The sequence below is a fragment of the Coloeus monedula genome, assembly GCF_965178545.1.
Source record: "Coloeus monedula genome assembly, chromosome: 26".
In the NCBI taxonomy this organism is placed as follows: domain Eukaryota; kingdom Metazoa; phylum Chordata; class Aves; order Passeriformes; family Corvidae; genus Coloeus; species Coloeus monedula.
In genome coordinates, this window is record NC_138806.1 from 5,781,923 (window position 1) to 5,805,514 (window position 23,592).

General features: G+C 49.5%; 3 protein-coding genes across 5 annotated transcripts; all 3 read right to left on the reverse strand.

Moving 5' to 3' along the window:
- Positions 1 to 874: 874 nt before the first annotated feature.
- HOXB6 (homeobox B6) lies at positions 875 to 11,306 on the reverse strand. The gene is made up of 3 exons (XM_082297275.1): positions 10,858 to 11,306; positions 3,301 to 3,889; positions 875 to 2,045 (listed from the first exon to the last, which is right to left on the reverse strand). Exons 2-3 carry the CDS (start codon positions 3,707 to 3,709, stop codon positions 1,786 to 1,788), a joined length of 669 nt encoding a protein of 222 aa, XP_082153401.1. The 5' UTR covers positions 3,710 to 3,889; positions 10,858 to 11,306; the 3' UTR covers positions 875 to 1,785.
- A 2,350-nt stretch (positions 11,307 to 13,656) lies between these two features.
- HOXB7 (homeobox B7) lies at positions 13,657 to 19,322 on the reverse strand. Of its 2 annotated transcripts, XM_082297630.1 has the most exons (3): positions 19,220 to 19,322; positions 17,515 to 18,206; positions 13,657 to 14,662 (listed from the first exon to the last, which is right to left on the reverse strand). In XM_082297630.1, exons 2-3 carry the CDS (start codon positions 17,912 to 17,914, stop codon positions 14,409 to 14,411), a joined length of 654 nt encoding a protein of 217 aa, XP_082153756.1. In that variant the 5' UTR covers positions 17,915 to 18,206; positions 19,220 to 19,322; the 3' UTR covers positions 13,657 to 14,408. The 2 variants fall into 2 exon arrangements, with proteins under 2 accessions (XP_082153756.1, XP_082153755.1); XM_082297629.1 differs by lacking the exon at positions 19,220 to 19,322 and having other exon boundaries at positions 17,515 to 18,422.
- Positions 19,323 to 20,445: 1,123 nt separating this feature from the next.
- On the reverse strand, positions 20,446 to 22,004 carry HOXB8 (homeobox B8; the record flags this gene model as incomplete). 2 transcript variants are annotated; one of them, XM_082297178.1, is made up of 2 exons in its annotated part: positions 20,446 to 20,753; positions 21,578 to 22,004. In XM_082297178.1, the coding sequence occupies 2 exons, from the start codon at positions 21,996 to 21,998 to the stop codon at positions 20,446 to 20,448; spliced, it is 729 nt and encodes a 242-aa protein (XP_082153304.1). The 2 variants fall into 2 exon arrangements, with proteins under 2 accessions (XP_082153304.1, XP_082153303.1); XM_082297177.1 differs by having other exon boundaries at positions 20,446 to 20,750; positions 21,578 to 21,998.
- Positions 22,005 to 23,592: the final 1,588 nt, after the last annotated feature.

Below are 23,592 nucleotides of genomic sequence, written 5' to 3' on the forward strand. Positions count from 1 at the left end.
GCAAGACATTCCTTGGTGAGGAGCAGAAACCTTCCCCGTCCCATCCCCGGCCAAGCCAAGGAGCCACTGGCAACGCTTTCAAGAGAAAAATGAAAACCTGCCCTTTCCAAAGAGCTTAATTTAGAATTTTTCCACTTTTTTTCTCCCCCAGCTTAAATGGACGCTCGTATTCCTGGCGCTGAGAATTTTTCCAGGGTAAATTCCCTGGAAATCTGGACTCTTTTTTTAAACTTTTTTTTTTTTTTTTTCTTTCCCCTTTTGCGCCACACTTCGCTTTGATTTGGGGGCACGGAGTAAGGGAGCAGATGTTTGAAAGATGCTGGGCAAATGTTAGGTACCTTGGGTAGATAAATGAGAGCGTATTTTTGCCCGTTTCCTTGATTTATTATGGATATGGGATGGCGTTTCGTCATAACTCTTTGTACTGTAACAATAAAAAAAAAAAGAGAGAGAGAGAGAGAGAGAGAGCGGTGCTAAAGGCAGAAATGTCAGCGAGGAAATACTGTTGGTGAAAGGTCTTCCATTTCAGATTAGAGCAAAAAAAAAAAAAAAAAAAAAAAGAGGGAAAAAAAAAAAGAAAAGGGGGGAAAATCAGATTTATCTCTCCACTGTAACTTCCGTGCTCTCGGAGTTGCTCGTCCTCGCAGATTAGGAGACTTTGTCACCCAGAGGGAAGCAAAGCTCTCCTCACAACCCTCTGCTCCTTAAGAATTCCCCTGGAAAAGGGAAAGATCATCATAAAAACAGCGGTAATAATGACAGGGGAGGGGGTGCGCGGGTGAGATCGAAGACTTGGCTTTTATTAGAGAATTCCATGTTCATACCTAAGACAAACTCCAAACACAACACGTACAAAAATTAATAAAATAGAACTTTCTGTTGTTGTTCCTTTTTTTTTTTTCCTTTTTTTTTTCTTTTCTTTTTTTTTTTTTTTTTTTTTGCAGCTCTGTAGGTAGTACTCGTTCTTTCAGTAGATTTTTCCTTTTTAAAATAAAATATTAAAAAAATAAAAGAAAAAAAAAAAATCCCACCCCAAAACTAATTACAAAGAACCCCAGGGCTTGATTAATTTACCAAAGGAGAAAAAAAAAATTTAAAAAAAAAAAAGGGAAATTAAAAAAAACCCAACTTATGTCAACCGTGCATGAAACATTTTTACAAAATTAAGACAATAAACACCCCAAATGACATATATTGCAGCACTTCCATTAAATACAAGAGTTAGCAGATTACTAACAGTGACACCAAGGGTAGAAACACGGCTAGGAGTCCTTTTTTTTTTTCTTTTTTTTTCTTTTTTTTTTTCCTTTTTTCTCTTTCCCTTTCTTTCCCTCCTCCTCTCTCTCTCTCCATCTCTTCACTTTTTAATTATTATTATTATTATTCTTCCATTTCGTGTGTGAGGGGGGGGTGGGTGGAGTAGGAGGGAAAGGGAGGTGTAGGACGGGAAAAAATAATTCAAAACGCGACTAGAAACCTGATTTTTGGTGCTCTTTTTTTGTTCGTTTCTGGATAAAATCACTGGGAATTCGAGTCCAGGCCACTGGTGGCCCAAACTTTGTGGCTGTCGCCGCTGCTGCAGAGGGCTTGTCCCACCAACGTGCGGGTTTCCCCTGCCCTCGCAGCCAGCCCACACCCCCCTCATCCTCTCGCCTCTCACACTCCCTCCCTCCCTAAATTTTTGTTGTTTTCTCGTCGCTTTTTGCGCGTTTTTAAATAATACTTTCTCTCTTTTTTTTTTTTTTGTTGTTGTTGTTGGGGTTTTTTTTTTGTTTCTGTTTCTGTTCACTCCGCTGCTTTCTCCTCCTCCTCCTCCGCGCTGAGCTGCGAGGAGTTGAGCAGTTTGTTCTCTTTTTTCCACTTCATGCGGCGGTTCTGGAACCAGATTTTGATCTGCCGCTCCGTCAGGCACAGGGAATGGGCGATCTCGATCCGCCGGCGCCGGGTCAGGTAGCGGTTGAAGTGGAATTCCTTCTCCAGCTCCAGGGTCTGGTAGCGGGTGTAGGTCTGGCGGCCTCGACGGCCGCTGGGCCCGAAGGAAGAACCTGTGACACCCGCAAAAAAACCACAGAAAAATAGGAAACAACTAGAAAAAAAAGCCAGGGGAATGGGGGGAAGGGGGGAAGCGGGTAGAGGGGAAAGAGGGCAGAGCCTCGGGGTTGGTTTTAGGGATGGTGCGGAGGGGCTGTGCCCGCTCCGCTGCCTTCCCAAAGCTTTGGCCAAGCCCAGGAGAAGCCTGAAGCCCTCGGAGCATCCCCGCGCAGGCTCCGCGGCCGCGCAGCCGGGCGGAGGGGTTAATGCCGGGCTCGCAGGGCTGCGGGGAGAGAGACAGGGCGAGATCTATCTTATTCCGGGATGAGGAATCGCAAGGTGTTCTCACCCCCCCCCCGCGCCCGCCCTCGCTGTTTTCCACCCTACCGGCAACTGTAATAGATCGGGGCATTTAAGCAATAATGAAGTGAATCGATCTGCCCAAACTCTGCATTAAAGAGGACACAACACTTTATGTCCCCGCGCTAATGGACATCAATTTGGAACCTAAAAGGCAACAAATGCATCTAAACATGGGAAGGAGAGTGGGGAGCCTTTTATTATTTTTCTTTCCCCCCACCCCCCCCTTTTCTTTTTCTTTTTTTTTTTTTTTTTTTATTATTATAATTCAGATTGAGGAAACAGCACTTAAAGAAGTCATATATCACCGGGGGGGGGGGGGGGGGGTGAAAAAAAATAATCCTCTCCAGGCAGACTTTTCATTACGTGCGAGTTGCATTAAAAATGTAACCGTCTCCCTTCAAATATTTAAACACTTTTCTATCATTTAACTGCGGGTCGGAGGGAGAGGGAGCTGCGTGGGGGTGTGGGTCGGGCTGTGTGTGTAAAGTCATCCAGATCTGATTTAGAAAAGATATCTCCCTGTGCGTGTGGGGCAGAGACAGAGACAAATCGCTGTAGCTGAGTGACACGCAAACTGGAATGTGGCAAAGAAAAAAAAAAAAAGGAAAAAAAGGGGGGGAAAAAAAGCGAGGGAGGGGGGAGGAAATACAGTATTGGGGTTTAAAAGTTGTTAGCTTGGGGCGGGGGGGAGAAAAGACTGGAGCGGTGGGAAGTTTTGGTGCGTGTCACGAGCAACTTGGAGCCTCTCACGTCGCCCAAGTTCCCCCGCTGGAAGTTTGGGCTCTAAAGTGAACCTTCCTCCTGCTTCCCTCGCTCGCTCGCTCTCTCTCTCTCTCCCTGGCGGTAACAAATAAGAAAGGGGGGGAGGAGATTGATGTATTTATTTCTGTAAAAGAGTAAACTCACTATTGCAAGAGTTCATCCGCTGCATCCAGGGGTAAACCGGCGCGGAACACTTTTGCTCCTCGCTCTCTCCGAACACAGTTTTGCTCTGCGCGCAGTCCGACTTGCGCGGCTCGGGGGCGAAGGGCACCTCGTCCAGGCTGGGAGGGGCGCACGCAGGGTCCTTCTCCCTGAAAAACCCGCCGGCCCCATAGTCACAGGCGGAGCCGCGGCCGTAGGCTCCGTTGCTCTGCTGGTAGTAAGGAGAGGAGGTGTAGCCCTTCTCCTGGACGCCCGTGGCTCCATAGGTGCTGGGGTAGTGCCTCAAAGGATCCGCATAGCCCGAGGGATACAGCGGGATCTGTCCCAGGAAGGGCTCCTGCCCCGCCGCCAGGCTCACCGGGAAGGTCGAGTTGACAAAATAAGAACTCATTGGAAGGAGCCTTTGCCGTCCTTGCCCGGCTTTATGATTTGTTGTGTTTTATAGTCCAAGTGGTTTAGCTATTAGTAGTATATCGGAGATTGGGTTTTAGCTGAAGGGAGATGGCGTGGTGCCAGCGAGGGACACAAGGAAATACAACCATCTGATCATGGGCTGACCAATAGCAGGCGCCTGAGGTTGCAAAATAGCACCCATGAGGAGCTGAGATTGCACCAGGGACCCCAAGAACAAACCATCCACCCCCTTTTTCCCTCCCTTTTAAACAACAGAAAGGCACCCCCTTAACCAAATATATAATATCTGCCGAAAGAAACATTCCCGGCGCGCTGCGAGCTTCATAAATAAATAAACGCGTGGTCCCCCCCCCTCCTCCTCTCCCTCCCCTCTTCCTCCCTCCCCCGGAGCTCGGCGCGGGGGTGTGGAGCGCCCGTCCGCGCGGATGGCGGTGTGAGCGCCTGTATCTTTATATTTACACCCATAAAAACGTGTCCAGATAGCCGCTGGAAGTGTGTGGAGCGGGGGTATGAAAGAAAAAAGTTAATTACTCGCATTGGCAAAACTTTAACCCCTCGCGTTTGCGAACCGTCCTGAAATGTCCGGCTACTCCGCCGGAGTTCAATAAAACAGGGTGGGGGGAAAAGGGGAGGAAAAATGAAATTAAAAGTTTTTTGCGTGAAGTTTGCAAGGAGGAGACCCCGCCGCGGTGACTGAGTTGGGTTTGCTCTGTGAGGAGAAATAGGTTTTGACAACTTCTCTCGCTCCGCGCTTGGCTAATTACCATAGATTAGCGCTCCCCGCTCAGCAAAGCTGCGCCCGCTTGAACCCAACCTTCGCTCTGCCTCTACCGCATCTTCCCACTTTTCTTGTTGCTGCAAAAGCCCCGCGCTCGGGAGATAAATGGAAAATCGAAGTATTTCCTTTCTCCTTTGGCTAAATCCCGCTCTCCTCCGGTGGCCGGCACCGCATTGTGCCCTCTTGCGTTTTTTTGTTAATACCAGATCCAAGCCCGACCTTTTATGGCTAAAAAAGAGCCTTGGGTTAGGGTGAAAAGCGGAGTTTATTGATCGTTACCGATCGGGAGCTCGCGGGGGGGTTTAAGGAGAGCAGAGCTGGCGCTGTGACGGTGCCTGGAGGTGCGCAGGGTCCGCGTCCCCCCCTTCGAGCCCGTCCCCACCACAAAACACCGATTTTTGGCCAAGTTGAGCCCCTGCAAAGGGTAACACCGAAAGTCCCCATCGCCCTGGAAGCTCCACTTTGCTCTGGTTTTCTCTTTTCTTTGCCTCTCCCGGTTCGCCCGGATTTCCTCGCTTGGCTCTACCTGCGCATCCCCCCCTGAGCTCCTCGCTGGCTCAAGGTGGGGTTGGAGCTCTGCCCGTGGCCTTTTTTTTTTTTTTTTTTTTTTTTTTTTCTTTTCAAGGAGGAAAATCAAAGTCACAGCAGCAGAAAGACGCGGCCAAAAGGAGAAAAAAAAAAAAAAAGAAAAAGGAAAAAAAAAAAAAGAAAAAGAAAATCCACCTAAATTAACCCCAGCAGCGTCCCCCCGATCCGTGGCGTTTTATCAAGGGTTTGTTTCCTGTCCGAATTTGTAACCATCTGTCTGTCGGGGCTGAAATACCTCGAATCTGTGAATGTGTGCGCCACAAATCTAGAATTACATGTCTTACACGGCGGCCGCGGAGCTGCCAACGCGGCTGCCTCTGACAGAGCTTGAAGTGCCTCGGAAAAGCGGGATCTTTTTACGAGCTAATTTATTTTAAACATCGTGTTTACAGCAGCCAAGCCAAGATTGTTTCATGCCACGGCTGCGATGAACATCTCGGCCGCGACGTAATCCTTATAATTCAAGGAAATACCACGCAGAGGAAGTCGTTTTCCATCCGCCACCCCCCTCCTTGACTGATATCTCTTATATTTGTTCTTGCAGAGTTTCCCTTTGTGTGTGGAATGGACCCAAACTTGCGTAGATCGGCTTTATTGGGATGCGAGGGGGAAAAAACATCGGGGAAAAAGGAAAAAAAAAAAAAAAAAGAGAGTGGGATTGAGAGGGAAAGATGAGTAGAGAAGAAGGGGGGAGGGGAAAAAAGGGGGGGAAAAAGGGGGGAAAAAAAGGAAAAAAGCTGGGATGAGAGGCTGAAGTGAACCGCTTTGCAGGAGCCGAGCAGCTCATCCATTTGATGAGTTACGCAATATTTGTGGCTCTGCAAAACCCGGCGATTATCAGGCGCGAGCAGCCCCGCATGCAAATTTTGGGCAGAGAAATGGGATGTCCTGATAGCCCAGCGCGTGAGTACAATCTGCCGGAAAAAATGTTTGCCCTCCTGTTTTTCCGCCACTCCTCGCGATTGCTCTGCAAATAAATCCCTCGAAATAGTTTGGGAAAGCACAAAGAAAAAGGGAAAAAAAAAAAAAAAATCTCACGGCCCCAGATCTCGACGCTGCTCGTTATAATAATTTGTGGTTGAAAGAGGCTCTGTGCGTGGCTGGACGAGCCAGGTTTTAAAAGAAAATAAAAACGCACTAATTGAAGCTGGCCGCTCGCTAATTGCGCATTGCTGACATCTCTGGAGATAAAAAAAATCTTTCCTCTCCCAAGGCCGACCCTACAGATGGTTATTTGGGGCAGGAAAAGAGGAAAACTTGATTCCCAAGGTGGAAAAAACCCCCCAAAACCCAAAGCCTGTCATAGTTTTCATCTTCCCGAGGGTCAGGCCCGCGGTGTAATTGATTTGCCACCTATGATACATTTAAATACGAGCAGGGGTCTTAAAGCGCACTAAATCTCCCAGAATTGAGTGTTTGGCGCAGGGGTGGTTTCCATCCCCGGTCCGAGGGTTTTAAAGACGGAATTTAAAATTTAAACCGCCGGGTCGTTGGCGGAGCTGTTGCACAGACGCCCTCCCGCCTGAAGTCCCGAGTAAATCTGAGGCGGATTTGGCGAATATATTTATTTTGGACGCCTCTGCCGCCCCAGCTCAGGCGGGAGGGAGCAATAAAGGCTGGAGCCGGCTCAGACAGTAGCCCTGAAGTTAAACTGGGCTTTGAGGGCACCGATGGGAGCGTCTTTAATCAGATTTTGGCCTCATCTCCTCAAAACAAAAACCCCAAAAAACCAGGCGCAAGGTCTGCTAAGAAGGAGCAATAAAGCGGGGAACTTGCGGGAGGCACCAGAAGGTGCAATAACAGATTTAACTGCGGCTTTCCCCTCCTGACAGGCATCACTCAAGGGTCAGGGCGGAAATAAAGATAAAGAGGAGTATTTCGGGTATGGACAAGCCCGGTTCTCTGCCCAGGAAGGTCCCGCTTTTTGCCCCTTGGCTTTGCTGGCCAGCAGCGCCTCAATCCCGGCAGAGCAGAGAGATGAGGGCATTAAAACAACACCCAAATATTTCGCCAGGCCAACAGAACAGAGCGTGGCTTGTGTGAAAGCTGAAGCCGCTCACAACTTGGTGGTGGAAAGTTCAGTGCAGTTGGTTCCAATAAAAAATGAAACTCTCCCTTTTTTTTTTTTTTCTTCTTTTTTTCTTTTTTTCTTTTTTTTTCCTGGGGAGCTGGAATTCCCGACCCTTCTGAAGTGAGAGCACAGCGGGGGTTTCCCCACCGAGGGACTTATTGCGGCCATAAAGTCAAGCCAACAGCACGAAAACAGTTGAAAAAACCCCTTGTTCTTGGAACTCAGACATAGAAAGCCATTGGCAGCAGTGGAGCCTGCCCTGTAATGCTCCTGCACACCCAAAATCACTTCGGAAAATAAACCCGGCGCAGCCACGAGCTTCAGGCTTGGAGTATTTAAAACAATGACCCCCGAAGGTGTAAAAAAAAAAAAAAACAAACCCCGCTCTCCCTGCGCAAAACCGCCTGAAACTTAATTTCCAGCAATTTAAGTTTAATTTACCTGACTTCCCGTGCAGTGCATAATAACCTTGTTAATGGGAGCTTTGGAAAGAAGCAATAATAATCTACCATTGTTCCATTAAGGAGTGCGGCTAATTATTAACAAGAAAATAAAAAAAAGGGGGAGGGGGAAGGGAGGGGGAAGCAGAGGGAGAAGGGGACATTGAGGGAACCCAAATGCGTCCAGACCCGAATATTTCCGCGAAGGCAACTCCCGGGGAGGGGAGAGGGGGGAATCAAATGATGTGGGGAGAGCAGGGAGAAGGGGAGGGAAAGGCGAGACGGGTCTCGTGTAATGCGGGAAGCGAGTGCTGGGGGTGTTGGGAATTACAGCATGGAACAAGTTAATCATGGCTCTTGCTAGTCAAAGGAGAGAAACTTTTATTCCTCTCCTTTTTCATTTTGGTTTGGTTTGGTTTTGATTTCTTCCCCCCCACACACTGCCCCAGAGGCTCTGGGCACGTCACTTTCTTGGGGGAAAACGTCCCTTATTCCAGACGTAAACAGTTGCCAGGAAACTGCGTGGCAGAAGGAGAAAACGAGAAGGGAGAAAGCGAGCGGGAGGGAAGGGGGGAGAGAGGAACCTTTTAAAATCACAGGCACGCATTGTCCCTCCAGAGCCTACAGTAACTTAAAAGTGACCCCTCGTCTGCCCCTGTCCCCAGCAACCACCTCAGCCCCTCGCGCACGCCCGGACACATCTCTGCCAGAGCCCGAAGTGGCCACTGCGAGCCACAAAGACATAAAAGCTCCTCTGCCTTTTATTAATTTTTTTTTTTTTTTTTTTTATGACGAGCTGCCAAACCACCGCCGGCCCCCCCCCAGCTCGCCTCGCCTCGAGCGTCACGATTCCGCCGCGTTTGACAGCATCCCCGCCCGCGGCCGCGCTCGGCCAGCGCGCAGCCGCCGCGGGACGGGCGCGCACCGAGGGATGCGAGGCCGAGGGATTTGGGAGCGCTCGGCGCAGGTTTGGGGATGCTCAGATGGCAAAACGCATGGGGATCGTCCAAACCTCCCCTGAGGGCGCCCAAATCTGTCTTTCCACCCACTTTGAGGCGAAAACACCCCGATAACACCCACAGGAGGCAAAAGCGCCGCTCCCGCCTCACAGCAGGCGCGCAGGGCGCGGCGCGGCCGCGCTCCCTCGGGGGGCTGCGGGTCGAGGCGAGGGGAGGCCAGGCCGGGTGAGGACCCCCTGGGAGGGGGCTCGGGGCTGCGGGGAGCCCCCCGGGAGCCGCCGGCAGCCGCCGCCGACGGTAGATGGCAGCAGACGGCGGGGAATGGGCGAGTCCCGCGGCGCGGCGGCGGCGGCGGCGCCCGGAGGGACGCGCGGCGGGGGGTGGCCGCCCTGGAGGAGGTTTTATTCCCTTTTCCCTAAATCAGCGAGCGGGATGGCAACAGGGGAGAGCGGCCAGCAGCGGGGAACACCCCCGAATCACACCCCCCGCGTGAGGTTCCTCTCTCGCCCCGCGCCGCCGTGAAATGGTTAAAAAAGCCCTTCCCCGCAGAGAGGTGCGTGGGTTCCACAAGTGGTTGTCCACGCGCGGTGTGGAAGAATCGGCACAAAAGCATTCCGGAGCGAGGTTTTTCAATGAAATTATTTGCTTCTAATTTTTTTTTTTTTTTTCATCCGCCCACACGAGTAGGAAAGAAAAAACAAAACAAAACAAAAAAAAAACCCAAAACCACCGCGAAAAGATCGGGGGGGAAAGGGAGAACAGGAGACGGAACCCGCATTCATTTCTTTCCTCGCCTCCTCGTGATTGATGAAAAATGTAACAGGTTCGGGAAAGAAATAGCTTTTAAAAATGTCTCTCTGTTTATTACTTCCACGGCTCGCGATCATTTACTCTCGTGCACACAATATTCGGGCTCAGTCAGTTCAGATGAGATAAATCGTCACGTCATAAAATGGTTTATGCTTAAGTAATGAATCTCCTCTTACTCCATCTCGCTCCGCACGCACAGGCTCTTTCATTATCTTATTTAAGAATCACCTCGTAACAGTAGCAATTAACACAGTATTTCAAAACCCACCCTTGAAATATTGAGGGGAAAAAAAAAAAAAAAATTAAAAGAGATTTAAATCGACCGGCACCTCCGGACAAATATTTCCTTTAAAGACAAGCGAGGCTTGGGGCATCGGATCTGAAAGGAGAGAGCGATTTGCGCAGAACCTGGCGTGGGGCTGAAACCCAAGCCGGGAAAGCCGTAAAGCCACGTTACCACTGCAGAACGCAATTAAAATCCAAGGAGCTTTATTGCTTCCCAACGTCAGCTTCATTTGGGAGTTGAGGGGGAAAAAAAATTACAATGAGAGCGCTGCGCTCTGGGTTGGCTTCATTCTTCTTATTATTTTTTTTTCTCTCTCTCTTCTTTTTTTTTTTTTTTTCCCCTCCTTTTTTTTTGTTGGTTTGGTTTTGTTTTTTTTTTTTAAACACTAATTTTCAGAACCTGATTTCCGCGAGCTGCCCTCTCTGCGAAGAAACCACCCACATAATAATGACCCTGGAGAGCAACGCAAAACCCAACTGGCTTCCACAGAAACTTCGCCAAATTACTGGGCTCGCCTGAAGACGAGAAAACTGGCACGAGATACTGCGAGGGGGAGGAAAAAAAAACCCAAAATAAAACGCGACAACTGCCCACAAAGGGCTTGGTGTTTTTTAAAGGCAGTGTCTAAAAGTCTCCGTCAGCGAGCTGCTGCAAAATCCTTCATTCCAAGTCTGCTATCTCCAGGTGACCTTACAAGGCTTCATTTTTATCCTTCTCAGTCCGTTATTTCATTTTTCTTCCTATTTCGTCTTTCTTTTCTTAATTTTTTCCTCCCTTTTTTCTTTCCTCCTTCTCTTTTTTCCTTTTTTTCTTTCATTATTTCTTCCTTTCCCCCTCTCGGTTTCTTTCTTTCCCCTTTCTTCCACCTCTCTTTCTCTCGCCCTCTTCTCTTTTCCTCACCTCTAAGCTCCACTTTTTTTTTTTTTTTTTTTCGGGTGAAATTGCCGCTTAAACAGATTCCCACCACCTTGAATTTCTTCCAATGCCTCCCTTCTGCATCACCCCACCCTTTTTCTTCCCCCCCACCACCTCCTCCCCGGGCAGGAGGAGATGGGGATGAAATAGGGGGAAAAAAAAGGCAGCTTGACAAATACATTTCCTCATTGCAAAAAAAGAAATGATGATGATAATAATAATAATAATAATAATAATAATAACAACAACAAATGAAGAGAAACGTATTATTCCCTTACCTTTTGACGTCCATTTCTGTGGCATGAGTGCAACGTTTGGGGAAGGAGAGATAAGCGTTTGCTTATCTGTTGGCTGACAAATATTGTCCCAACCTGAGAGCCGTCGATCGCCTCTCTGACTCGTGAGAGCTTCTTGCATTTCTGTCACTTGCCCGGAAAACGGAGCAACTTCCCCCTCTGAAAAAACGAGAGCCTCCACTCCTCGTGCAGAATCTCCTCTGCCCTTCCATTATTACTGAGATCCCAAAGCGGCGGGCAAAATTGGGAGTGGGGTTTTTTTTTGGGGGGGGGGGAGGGAAAAATTGAAAAAAAAATTGAAAAAAATTGTTACGATAATTAAAAAAAAAAAATTAAAAAATGGATATAACTCTGTTGCTACGCGCGCGGGAGCGGAGGTGGGTGCCTATGGGTGCGTGTGGGTGCGCGTTCAGGCGGCCCCCCCCTCCCCTCTGCCCTGTTTTAGCCCTGCCGAGCTTATACACAAAAGTAAAAAAATGTAAAGAGGCGAGAGCCCTATAGAGGACACTGATCCGACCCAAGGTGCAGCGGACAGAAGAATGGTGCAATATAACCACATGGGAAATAATAAAAAGTTCATGTTCACGGTTAGCAGTCCACATGACCGGCTCTGGCCAATCCCAGAACCCAGCCACTCATAAAGTTCTATCACAAAGTTGTAAATTTTCATAAAACAACAAGGAATTTATTGCATTTCTTCATGACCGGTTTAACAGCAGTCTTTTTCTTAGCCGCCATCTTTTTTTTTTTTTTTTTACCAAAAATAAAAGAATATGAAAAAGGGGTTCGGGGATTTTTTTTTTTTTCCGCCCCCCACCCCACCCCTGGCTTGGATATGGGGGGGTCGTTGGGGAGAAAAAATTGAAGAACGCCTCATATTCGGAACAATGAAACCCCCCCAGAATAAAGAGCTGGAGGTTTGGGTTGCCTTTTAAATGGGGGAAAGGCACAGTAAAACAGTGGGGTTCGCAGGGATTTTGGACGCCTTTCCCTCTTTCCGGGAGCAATTGGGATCCTTTCGGCTGCAAGGGGCAATCAGGAGGTTTCGGGGGGGGGGGGGTGGGGTGTGGAAGAGGGGAATAAAGGCAATAAAAGCGTGGCCGGGGGTGCCCATACTCCGGGCAGAGCGGAGCCGGCGGGGTCGGTGCCTTGGGGGGCTCCCGGTGGCCAAAACCCCCCCCCCGGGAGCCCCCGGGATCCAGCCCGGGTCCCCTCTGTGCCCCCGCTGTCGCCCGGGGCGGGGTTTGGGGGTGCTCCGGCCAGGTGGGTCACCCCACCGCTCACCCCCTGCCTGATTAAAGCCTCGCTCTGCCTCTCTTTGCCTTTTTTTCCCTGGAATTCGCCTCAATTCCCGCTTGCCCCCCAAGCGCAGAGGTCCGGCCCGGGAGAGGGGGGGGCTGCTCCAGCCGAGCCACTGCAGTCCAGGAGCAGGAGAGGGGCGGGAAATTTCTGGAATCGCTTCTATTTTTTATTTATTTCCCTCCCCCCCCCCGACCACACCGTGCTCTGCACGCAGCGCTCTTAAGAAGGGGCTGCACCAAGGGGGTTCACCAAGGAAAAAAGGGAATTTTCCCTCCGTTTTCCCCTTGAAATGGGAATTTCGGCGTGCAAAAGCCAGGAGAGCTGATCCCTTTAATAACGGGCTTTCCATAATTAGGGCAGGCGACGGCAGCAGGGAATGTGGGGGCGCGCAGATCCTTGACGTGGCGCCTTATTTTGGGGGAAAAAACGCTGCTCGGGGATGCGCCGCGCCTTTATCGGGGCACGAAATCATCTGGGGGTGGTGGGAGGTGGGAAAGGAGCGAGGGAAGGAGGGGAGGAAGGGGGAAGGTGCAGAGCTGCCACCGCCAAGTCCTTCCAGAGCTCCCCGAGTTGCTGTTTGGCTTTTTCTTTTTTCTTTTTTTTTTTTTTTTTTTTTAATTATTATTCCCTTCCCTCTGCCTCTTGCGCGATCCGTGGAGTAAATTCCGTGGAGCCTCCGCGGGAGGAATCCGCGTCTTTATGCGCAGTGGAAATAAATAAATAAACGAAGAAATAAATAAATAAATAAACAGGGCGGGGAGAGGGCGGCGGAGGCGCAAGTGCTTAAATTTACTCGCCTTTTGTTTTGCCTTGTTGATTTTTTAGATTTTTTTTTTCCTCTCTCTCTCTCTCCCTCTTCCCTGCGTTTAATTGTTTTAATTTATTTTATGCGCGCTTTGATGCTCAACATTATTTGGTGCTAATGAAAGAGTTCCAGTCCGCAGTAAAGCAATTGAAGGGCGGAGGCAGAACCTTAAAAAGAAAATAATAAATAAATAAAATTGCTAAAGGCATGGCGAAATGGAGCGGGTTGGTGCAAATTAGTTACGAGAAGAAGAGAATTAAAGCCAGGAGCGGAAAGATTATTTGGGGTGATTCTGGGTTCTTTACATCCCTCTTTTCTCGCTTTTATCTTCCCCAGAAATAATCCCAGCGCAATCACAGAGGGAGAGAGGGAAGAGAGCCCAGCCCGCGTCTCCAGAGCCCCGAAAATCAATTATTTCTCAGAATATTCGCCAAATCTGTTGAAAAAGCACCAGCATTTTGAGTGGGTTGGCTGTCGCAAAGAAAAGGAGAGAAATTTAGGTGATAAATCGGGGTAAAAAAGGATATTTCATCACATTTATTTCACCCGGGAAAAGGCCATTCCAAAACCTGCTCTGTTTTTAATAAGCCGAAGAGGAAGGCACCCGACACGCTGTAGATTATTGGAGATCTCCTTTTTATTTCGAAGAATAATAATCACAGACGAAGGAAAATAATAATAATAATAATAATAAAAAAGCAACGCGCCGCCATTAAATAATCTGCTACTTTGATATACAACATTTGACGTAGCACAATATTAATTCCTCTTGGTTTTTTGTCTCTTTTTTTTTTTTTTCCCTTTTTCTCTTTTTTTTTTTCTTTTTTCTTCCCTGTAGAGGCTCGAACAACGAAGGGAACCCAGGTAAAAATACCCACAGACAAAAGAGCATCGCAAGGAGAAAAGAACCACAGAGGTTACGGGGAGAAGGAGGAATAATAATTCGGATTATGTACAGGACTACACGCGCTAAATGTAATTTGCATTCAGGCTTTCGGGTCACATTTTCTAAATTAAAGGTGCTAAACACGACCACGTTACTTCATACCCCCAAAAAAGTACACAGCGAAGTACAAACGGAGCTTTACAAATTACTGGTGCTAGAGGAAGGCTCACAGAGGAAAGAAATGTGTCTATCCTGACTCTAAAGCCACATTTAATAGGTAGATATTCTATTGTACAAAAAGAAAAACCCAAAAAAAAAACCCCAACAAAAAAAGAGACTTTATATAGGTAGTATTTTTCTCAGTGTCATCAAACACAACGTATCACTCCTAGGGTTTTAATTATTTATGCGCTTATCATTTATTTTTATATATAGTCTTTTTTTTTTTTAATTATTATTTTTTTTTAATTTTTAACATGTGTGTGTGTTTTCCCCCCCCTTTTCTTCTCTCGTTTCCTGCATCCTGCATCTCTCCCCTTTTCACTCCTCCTCGTCGTCCTCGGCGTCTGGCTTTTCCTGCCCGCTGGAGCCGGGGCAGGCGGTTTTATTTTCCTTTTTCCACTTCATGCGGCGGTTCTGGAACCAGATTTTGATCTGTCTCTCGGTGAGACACAGCGCGTGGGCGATCTCGATGCGTCTCCTCCTCGTCAGGTAGCGGTTGTAGTGGAACTCCTTCTCCAGCTCCAGGGTCTGGTACCTGGTGTAGGTCTGGCGGCCGCGTTTTCTGTCCGTTCCTGCGAAATAAGCGCAGATTGGGGTCAGCTGAGGGGTTCTGCGAGGTGGTTTTGGGGTTTTAATTCGGTTTTTTTGTCTCGGTTTTGCCTCTGGGCGCAGCCCGACAAGAACGGCTCCGCTGCAGTCCCAGCAGGGGCAAAATCCTGCACAACCTGGGCCAAACTCTCCTTTAATTTTGAGGATTTTCCTTCTGCTCGAGGCTCTCCCCACCTCACCCTCGCTGTTCTCAGCCCCCCAAACCACCCCAGCTTTCATTTCCCTTCCTCTCAGTGCTTTTTTTCGTGGTGCCTCCGAGCGAACAACAAAGTTCAGAAAGTTTCCTGCCCTCCCAGCGCCGGCCAGACTGCGAGTTCCTGCCTTCATTTTCATCCAGACACCAGAAATTTGGGATGTTTTGGGGGAAATAAGTGCGGAAACACAGGCGAGCGGAGCGAGAGAGACATCTGCTACCTCCACAAATCCAACTATTTGTCCTCTCCTAAAGCTGTCATCGGGATGCCTGCGTGGAAGGTGTGGGATGGTCTCAATCATTCCAGGGGATGTTTTGGGCACTTTGGGCACTTCTGGGCCTTGCAGAGGAGCTTCTCCCCCTCCAGGCTGCTCTTTTTGGGGGTGTGCAGACGGGAAGAGCCTCAACCCTCACCTCAGGCTCGCCACCACCCTCCAGCTGCCTGCAGCAGGGTTTGGAAAGGGCCCAGCTCCTGATTCTCCCTTCCACCCGACATTTCCTGGAGCCTGATGGGGAATTATTCTACAACATGGTGTTTGTGATCGCGGGGCCGCGTTCCGTGTAAACGCTGTGTAGATCTGGAGTGGAACACGTTCTTCCCCGGAGCACCAGCCCTCGGCCTCTCCTCCACGCATTCCACCCGACTCCTCTTCTTCTTCACCCCTTCCCCCCCCCCACCCCCCACCAACCCCAGCCTTCTTTCTTTCTTTTTTTCTTTTTTTTCTTTTTTCTTTCTTTTTTTTTTTTTTTTTAAAGAAGAAAAGATCCAGTCATTAAATGGAGAGAGAGGGGGAAAAAAAAAAAAAAAGAAAAAAAAAAAAAAAAGGCGAAATAGCCCGGGCTAAGCTGTAAAGTAAAAATGTGCAGGTCGTGGAATGCGGGTTGTAAAATCCGCTGAGGGGAGAGCCATAAACCGCTGCTGAATGGGGATGACAACTCTATCTCTGCTCGCCGATGAAATTCCACAAGCGGGATCGCGCACTGGGCACGAGGAACGGGAAGGGAAGGGGGGGCGGCAAGGCGGGGATCCCCCTTTTTACGCCCCAGGTCGAGTTTTTCTCGTTTTAGGCTCAGCAGATCCCAGAGCATCCAGGTTTTGGGGTTGTTTCGGGGTTTTTTTGAGGTTTGCTCTCTTTCCAAAGCCTCTCCAGTGTTGATCCTCGCAGCGTCACCGGCTAAAAGAGGAGTGAGTGGGGGGGCTTCTTAAATCTAAAGTCGGATAAAAGCAGAGATGAAGTGTTTACGACCAGAAATATTTGGTCTTTGATAAATCAACTGTAAAAGCGGATGAGTTATGGAGCAGGTAATGGAAAGAACTGACCACCAAATAAGTGCCAGGGTAACTCCTGCCTTCATAAACCTCTCTGCATTGGCTGCTCCGCTGTTTTTCTTTTTTCCTCTGCTTCCCAGGGAGGCTGGGCCGCACTCCGCTCACCCCCGAGCTCTCCTAACAAGCCCTCTCCTGGATTTTTCCGCCGCTGGAGAGCGGGGATGATGCTCTCAAGTTGCAATCCGGCGGCTGGAAAAGGAGCTCACGCCTGGTCCCCCCCTGCTCCCAGGCGGGACAGCATCGCCTTTCTCCCTCTTTTCGGCATCCCAAGGGTGTGAGCAGCACCACGCGTGACCACGGACACGGCACGGGCAGCTCCGGGCGGGGGGAGCCCGGTGTGGAGCGCCCAGCCCGGCCCCGGTGCGCTCCGGGCAGCCCGGGGGGAGCCGGGCCGCGCCGGGACCGCTCCCGCGCGGGAAAAAGGCATATTTATTAATTGCTAATTGACATTAATACCCTGAGACGGGGCACGTCGGGCACTGAAGGCAGCGTGGAGGTTTGGGACCCGTGCGGGGGCAGCGTGACCCGGAGTGGGGCCGCTCCTGGAGCCCCCCCAGCCCCCAGCAGGGCCACGCTGAGCACCCCAAAAGTGCCTCCCCCGAGGGTTTCGGGACATGACGTGCGCCCACCTCTATCCATCCATCCCTCCATCCATCCTTCCCTCCATCCCCATCCCGGCCGGGCTGTCACCGCTTGGGGAGCGGGGTTTTCTTGGAGCAGGGAATGATGTGCTGCTGTTTCTGACATCGCAGCGCTCGGGACACCGCGAGGGGCTGCCAAATGAAGCTTTGGCCGTCTCAAGGAAAACAACCCGAGCCCGCAAAGCACCTCCCATCAACAGTTTCCCCCCGAATCCATCTCTCTATCCGCACGGGGTAGCGCAGCCTGTAAATACAGGAGGAGAAGAAGGGGCTGGCCATGATTTCTGCAGCTCCGTCTGTCCCCTCCGAGACAAACTGCCTTCTGCACGGCACAGACACAGCCCCGGCAGCACCGATAAATATTTAAAGCTAAAAGGATGGCTTTATGGCAAGGGGGGGGGGGGGGGAGGGCTGGAGCGAAGGGGTGGGGGGGGATTGTGGTGGTGTGTGGCTCTTCCCCCTCTCTCTTTTGAAGACGCGTTTTCAGTGAAACGTCATGAAAAGAGTTGGGGACAATTCCCCCCTCCCCCTCCGCCACCCCCCGCGCACGCCAGCAAATAATTTACACTCCCCCCACCCCCCAAGCCCCCCTCCCCTCCTCCTCCTCCTCCCCAAGCCCGAGCTCCTTTCTTCGGCGAGGCCGGGGCTTACCTGTGCTCCTCATCCAGGGGTAGATACGGAAGTTGCTGTCGCTTTGCAAATCGGAGTCCCTCTGGTCCGTTTTGCTGCAGTTCTGCTTGGAGGCATCTCCCGGGCACATCATGGAGAGGTTTTGCTCGAAAGGGGAACAGTGCATGTTGAAGGAGCCGGGCTCCAGGCCGTACCCCGAGGAATACATGCTGGGGGGCTGGGGGTGCACGGCGCTGCCGCTGGAGTAGAGCCCGGGCATGGAGGCTGCGAAGGGAGGCGTGGATCCGGCCCCATACCCCGCTCGCTGGGTGTTGGAGGCGAAAGCGCAAGAAGTTTGCTCGGGAAAGACTCCGGATGGGAAAACCGAACTTGCGGCTTGATATTTAGAAAATAAAGCATTCGCATAATACAATGAACTCATAATTTGGCCGGGTGATTTGTAGGTCGGGACGTTTTAGTGTCGGTTTTACGAGGTACCGTGATATATTACGGAATTAGAGTCCAGATTTACACCAAAAAGGAGCCTTTTTCCTCCCGGCCCCGGTGACGCGCGGGCACGTGGCTGCGCCGGCGCCAATCGCCGCCCGCCCCCTCCTCGGGGGCACGGGACTGTGCGGCTGGATTTATAAAATATGATAAATAATTGATGCGATATAAAACCCTCCACGATCTCTGCTGGAAGGGGTGAAATTGTGCTGGAGTCGATAAGCAACCTGTAATCAGTTTTCAGCTTAGAGCGAGGGAGAAAGGGGGGGAAATTAAAAAAAGAAAAGGAAAAAGGGGAGGGGGGTACCAGCACGTTGCTGATAAACCAGAGAGTCTCTCTCGGTCTCTCTCTGCTGGAGGAAAGGGAAGGGAGCTCTATTTATCCCTTTATTGATCCCGTCTAAAATTCCCTCCTTCGCACCATTTCCTCGGCTCCGAGCTACTTTTTCACCAGACTGTCCATAATTCCCTCCCCTCCCCCCTTGACCCTCGCCCCCTCCTCACTCCCCCCCCCAAAAAAAAAAAAAAAAAAAAGACAAAAAAAAAAAAGACAAATGTCTCATTGATACCTAATAGTTTCAGGCTTCTTCCCCCCCGCCCCAAATGCCATTCAGCTCTATATCTAATTTATTCCAGTGCCACAGGCTTTGAGCCGCGTATTGAGCTGGCATTTGCTTTTCTTGTTGCGAAAAATAAAGAGTGTTCAGATCCCTTGTTTCGCGTGTCAGCGCTTCTGCGGGGCTCAATTACAGTCAGAAGTAAAACCTGACCAGCTGGCTGATTTGCTTTCTGCTGGAGAAGCACAGAAACCATCCAAAACGCGATCTGCCTCGATTTTTTCTTTCTTTTTTTTTTTTTTTTTTTTTTTTACGGGGACGTGGCGGCCCCGGCTGGGGTGGAGGGGTGGGTGGGAGGGGGGGGGGGTGTGTGTAGAGAGAAAGAAAAGTCTTGGAGGCAGGAAAAGCAGACAATGGTGGATGTGCGTGTGGGGTTTGTGCTGATTCTCCTTCCCCAAGGTTATGAGCATCCCCGCGCTCCTCCCCGGCCGTGGCAGGGCAGCTCGGGAGGGGAAGGAGCAGCTCAGCTGCGCGCCTGACAATGTGATTTTCACAGCCACAGCAAAGCCAGGGGCGCCCCGAGCTGCTGGGAGGAAGAGACGGGGGAAAAAGAAGGAACAAAAAGGACGGGGGGGGGGGGGGGAGGGAAAAAAAAAAAAGAAGCAAAATCCAAGGCACGTTACCTTCAGCAAGGATTTCCACCCAGCATCCCAAGCTGCCGGCAGCCAGGAGCTGTGAGAAACAACAAGGAGAAGAGAAGGAGCCATCGCAGCTGCCCCGGCCCCCTCCCCTCGGCCGCGGCTCGCAGGCAGCGGCTCCCCGGCCCCAGCCCTGCCCCGGCCCCGGCGGCAGCTCCGCGGCCACGGAGGGATTTGCCGGCCACGGCTGCGGCTCGCACACAATTGACTTTTATTTCCTTTCTATCCGAGTGGTCCTGGAGGAAGCGGAGCAGGGCGAAAAGAATGATGTCACGGAATTCTCGCTTGTAAACTTTATTGTAACTTTCTTCCGCCGCTTCCAGGTTTAGACAATAGAACAAAGTGATGAAAGAACAACAAAATATAGCATTAGTTCCCCCAATAAAGTAATTCACGTATACAGTATACATTCTTTTTCACAGTTAACCTAAAGATCACTTTACAACTTGCTTCACTGTGCGCATGCTAACTAAAGGAGAGAAAAACGCTTTTTTTTTTCATGTATTTTTTTTCTTTTTTCCTTTTTTTTTTTTTTTTTTTGGAAGAGACATTGAAAAATTGGGAAAAAAAAAAAAAAAAAAGGAAAAAACCCTAACCAAGGAAAAGACCAGGAGGGAAAGTGAGGAGAGAGAAAGAGAGAGATAACTATAGCATAAATAGGCAGTTTCATGTTGTTGGGATGTTTGTCTCAATAGCTACCTCCAGTACATACAGATAAACCACAACAAAAAAGGGTGGGAAATAATAAACTAAAATTAAAAAAAAAAAAAAATTAAAAAAGTGCACAAATGTAATATCACGTAACTCCTATAGCGCTGAAAGCTATGTTAACCAACCCACCCCCCACCCCCGGAAAGAAGAGAGAGACAGAGAGAAAGACAGAGAGAGAGAGAGAGAGAATTTCACAGTCATGTTTTACATAAGCTATTGCGTTACACTACCACTAGTTAATAACTGGCAAAAGGCAGGAGAGAGCTCCCGATCACTTCTGCATTCTGCTCATTGTATCAAAGGATAATCAGGAAAGTGGTGCTTACAGCTATATTGTTTTACAGCAATAAAAGGTTTTTTTTTTTTTTTTTCCTTTCTCTTTTCTATGCACTGTTTTTTGTTTGTCCCCCCACCCCTCCCTTACATTAACTGCCATTAACGTGGGGCTCGGGGGCTCTTCCACCCCAGCAGCGCTTGCCTTTCAGTCCTCAAAAATCCTTTTATTTCTTGTCCGCCTTCTGTGCTTCCCCTTCCTCGTCCACCTCCTGGGCTCTTTCCATTTTCTGTTTTTCCAGTTCTTCCTGCTCGCATTTGCTGCTGGGAAACTTGTCTTTGTTGTTCTCCTTTTTCCATTTCATCCTCCTGTTCTGGAACCAGATTTTGACCTGCCTCTCTGTCAATCCCAGGGCATGCGAGACCTCGATCCTCCGTTTGCGGGTCAGGTAGGGATTAAATAGAAATTCCTTCTCCAGTTCCAGCGTCTGGTAGCGGCTGTAGGTTTGCCTCCCCCTCCTGCGTCCAGCGGCTGCTGGGGGATTGCAAAGGTTGGGGTGGGAGAGGGGGAAGAAGAGAAGGAGGTTGAGAGATACATAAACCAGGCTCGGGGAGAGGCACACACAGCTCACACCCGCTCCCACACGCTCCCAAACGCAGCCGCGGGCGGGGGGAGCGAGGAAAAGGCTCGCAGGAGCCAGAGCAGGAAGCGAGGAGGGCGAGGGAAAGGCTCCTGTAGGATATTCTAAAAGGGAAGATGGTTATAAAGGAAAGGGGTGATGGTGGCAGGGGAAGGGAAGGGAAAAGGGGAGGCGGGGGGGGTCCCCCACCAGCCCACCCCGAGCAGCCCAGCTGAAGCTGCACTTGCACACTGATTATCACCCCCAGCACAACAACAGAGCCCGGCTCTATGGGACCACCACGCAAGGAAAAAAAAAAAAAAAAAGCCCCCAAAATTAAAATAAATAAAAGGCTGCAGCCCGGGGAGAGGCGGCAGCACGGCCGAGATCCCAAATCAAACGCCAAACAAAAATGAAGGGGCTTTTTAAGGCTATAAAAGTGCCATAAACTTTAAGGACGCTTCCTTCCACAGAAAGCCCGGCTCGCTCAGCCCCCAGAAGAAAAGGTCTCCTTCAGGGTAATTAAACTATAAAGCAATTTACAAGTGCAAAAGTTTACCCCCATAAAGCAGTAAAATACAGTCACCGGGGAAGAAAAAGGCAGCGAAAGAAAGAAAGCGAGCAAAGAGGGGGCAGAAAGAAAAGCAAAAAAAGGGGTGGTGGGGGGGGGTGGGGGGGTGGGGGCTACTTTATGGGGCTCAGGAAATGCCTCCTCGGCGTCCTTTCCATTTCGCCTCACCTTGCGGTCGCATCCAGGGGAAAAGCTGGGTCGGAGAAGGGCTCTGCTCCGAGCTCTCCGCCTCCTCTCCGAGGCCGCTGGCAGCGAGCTTGCAGTCCGTGTACTGCACCAAGTCCGACTCCTGCGCGCTGAAGAGGCTCTGCCTTTGCAAGGGGTCGTAGCCGTAGAAGTTGCCGGGGTCCCCATGGCACGCCACGGCGCAGGGATTCTGTTGGTAAGGGGAGCTGGAGAGTGAGGATGCTCCGTGGTAGAACTCCTGGATTTGGGGCGGGTGCTGGAAGGTGCCCCCCGTGCTGGGTCCGTACACCACGGTGGGTCTGCCCCCGAGATCCTGAGCGAACCCACAGTCATAGTAATTGGGGCGCAGGGAGTCCCCGGTTTTGTATTTGGAGAAGAGTGAGTTGACAAAATAGGAGCTCATTTTAATTTCAATAAGAGTTTGCAGGAGGAAGGCGGAAAAAAAAAAAAAATTTGAAAAAAATTATTAAAAAAAAAAAAATACCCCCACAACAAACCAGACCACGGGAATCTATTAGCAAAAAAAGAAAGCGCTAAGATGCTAAGCAACGACAGTTTGTGATTTCCAGGAATATAAAAGGAGGATATAATCAAAACTCTAAGCCTGCATGATATTGAATTCTTTCCTCCCCCCCCACCCCTAAAAAAAAAAAAAAAAAAAAAAAAAATCGCCACTTAAAGAGTTCTCGCTTTACATTTCCAAGAAGAGATGCCAGTTCATAAACAGTTTTCAGTGATTTACTTCAGCGCAAATGAGTTGTTTCATATTTTGCAGTGTCTTTTCATGATCATTTGCATCTATTACCAAAACCTCATCCTATTGGCTTCTCCTTACTCCACACGGACTCTGCACCGCATGATTGTGAAAGGAAGAGTGTGAGAGAATAAAGAAGGAAAAGCAAGCGAGGGGGAGCGAGAGAGGGAGACGGAGCGGGAGGGAGAGAGAGAGAGAGAGAGAGAGGGAGAGGGAGCGAGAGGGGAAGGGAGAAGGAGGTGGGGTGAATATACGGATTAAATATGTTTAACTACCTACATTAATGAGATATCGCTCGCCTCACAACAAATCACGTACCTAGACCACCCAAAAGATTGATTTTTGGGGAGTGTTGGAAAATTAAAGAGAAGCGCTCGCAGTCGTTAATTTCAAAATTTTAACGAGGCAGTTTTAGCCTTTTTAAATGTCAGGGTCGCTTTGGAAAACTGTAAAAGAACACGATTTAATTGCTACCAGTTTTAAAAGGTCCTATAAATGTAATTGGTATTTTAATACAAGTTATCAAATCATACAGCTTCTTACCCTAAACATATTTTAAAACAAACGAGGTAGTCATATTTAACATTTTAATGATCAATTTCCTTATTATTGATAAAGGTTTAACTATCGCATGAAGGGAATTGCATTTGTAATAGCCCCAAAAAAGGCTGTAAACTGTTTAACAAACTATAAAACGCCATAAAGCCGGGGATGTTGTTGTTGTTTATACCGCACTACATAAAAGCCGTTAGGATTTTACGAGTCCGCTCCTCCACCGCTATAAACCAGAGGTTTCGATTGGACCCGTCCGCGTTCGCAGCGAGATGCGGAGGTGTCAATATTGAATTAAAATGATTATAGTTTTTCATATATAACATTGACTTTTTGTGGCTCGCCCCGCAGCCCCCTCGCTGCCTCCTCCTCCTCCTCCTCCTCCTCCTCCTCCCGCACCGAGGACTTGCTCGAGATGTGGTCGGGGATGATTGGGAACGAAAAGTATCGAGGCTCTTATCACCTCCAGAGCAGGAAAACCTCCGTGCTCACAGCCCACCTCGCCCCCAGCCTCCAGAACTTCCCGTTTATTTATTTATTTATTTATTTATTTATTTATTTATTTCCCCCAGGAAAAAAACTGGGGGGAAGCGGGGGATGGGAGGGGAGGGGGGGGGAGAGAGGAGAGAGAGAGAGAGAGAGAGGGAGAGGCGCTTTCTCTTTTATTGGCATTTGGTAACAACGGAGCCAA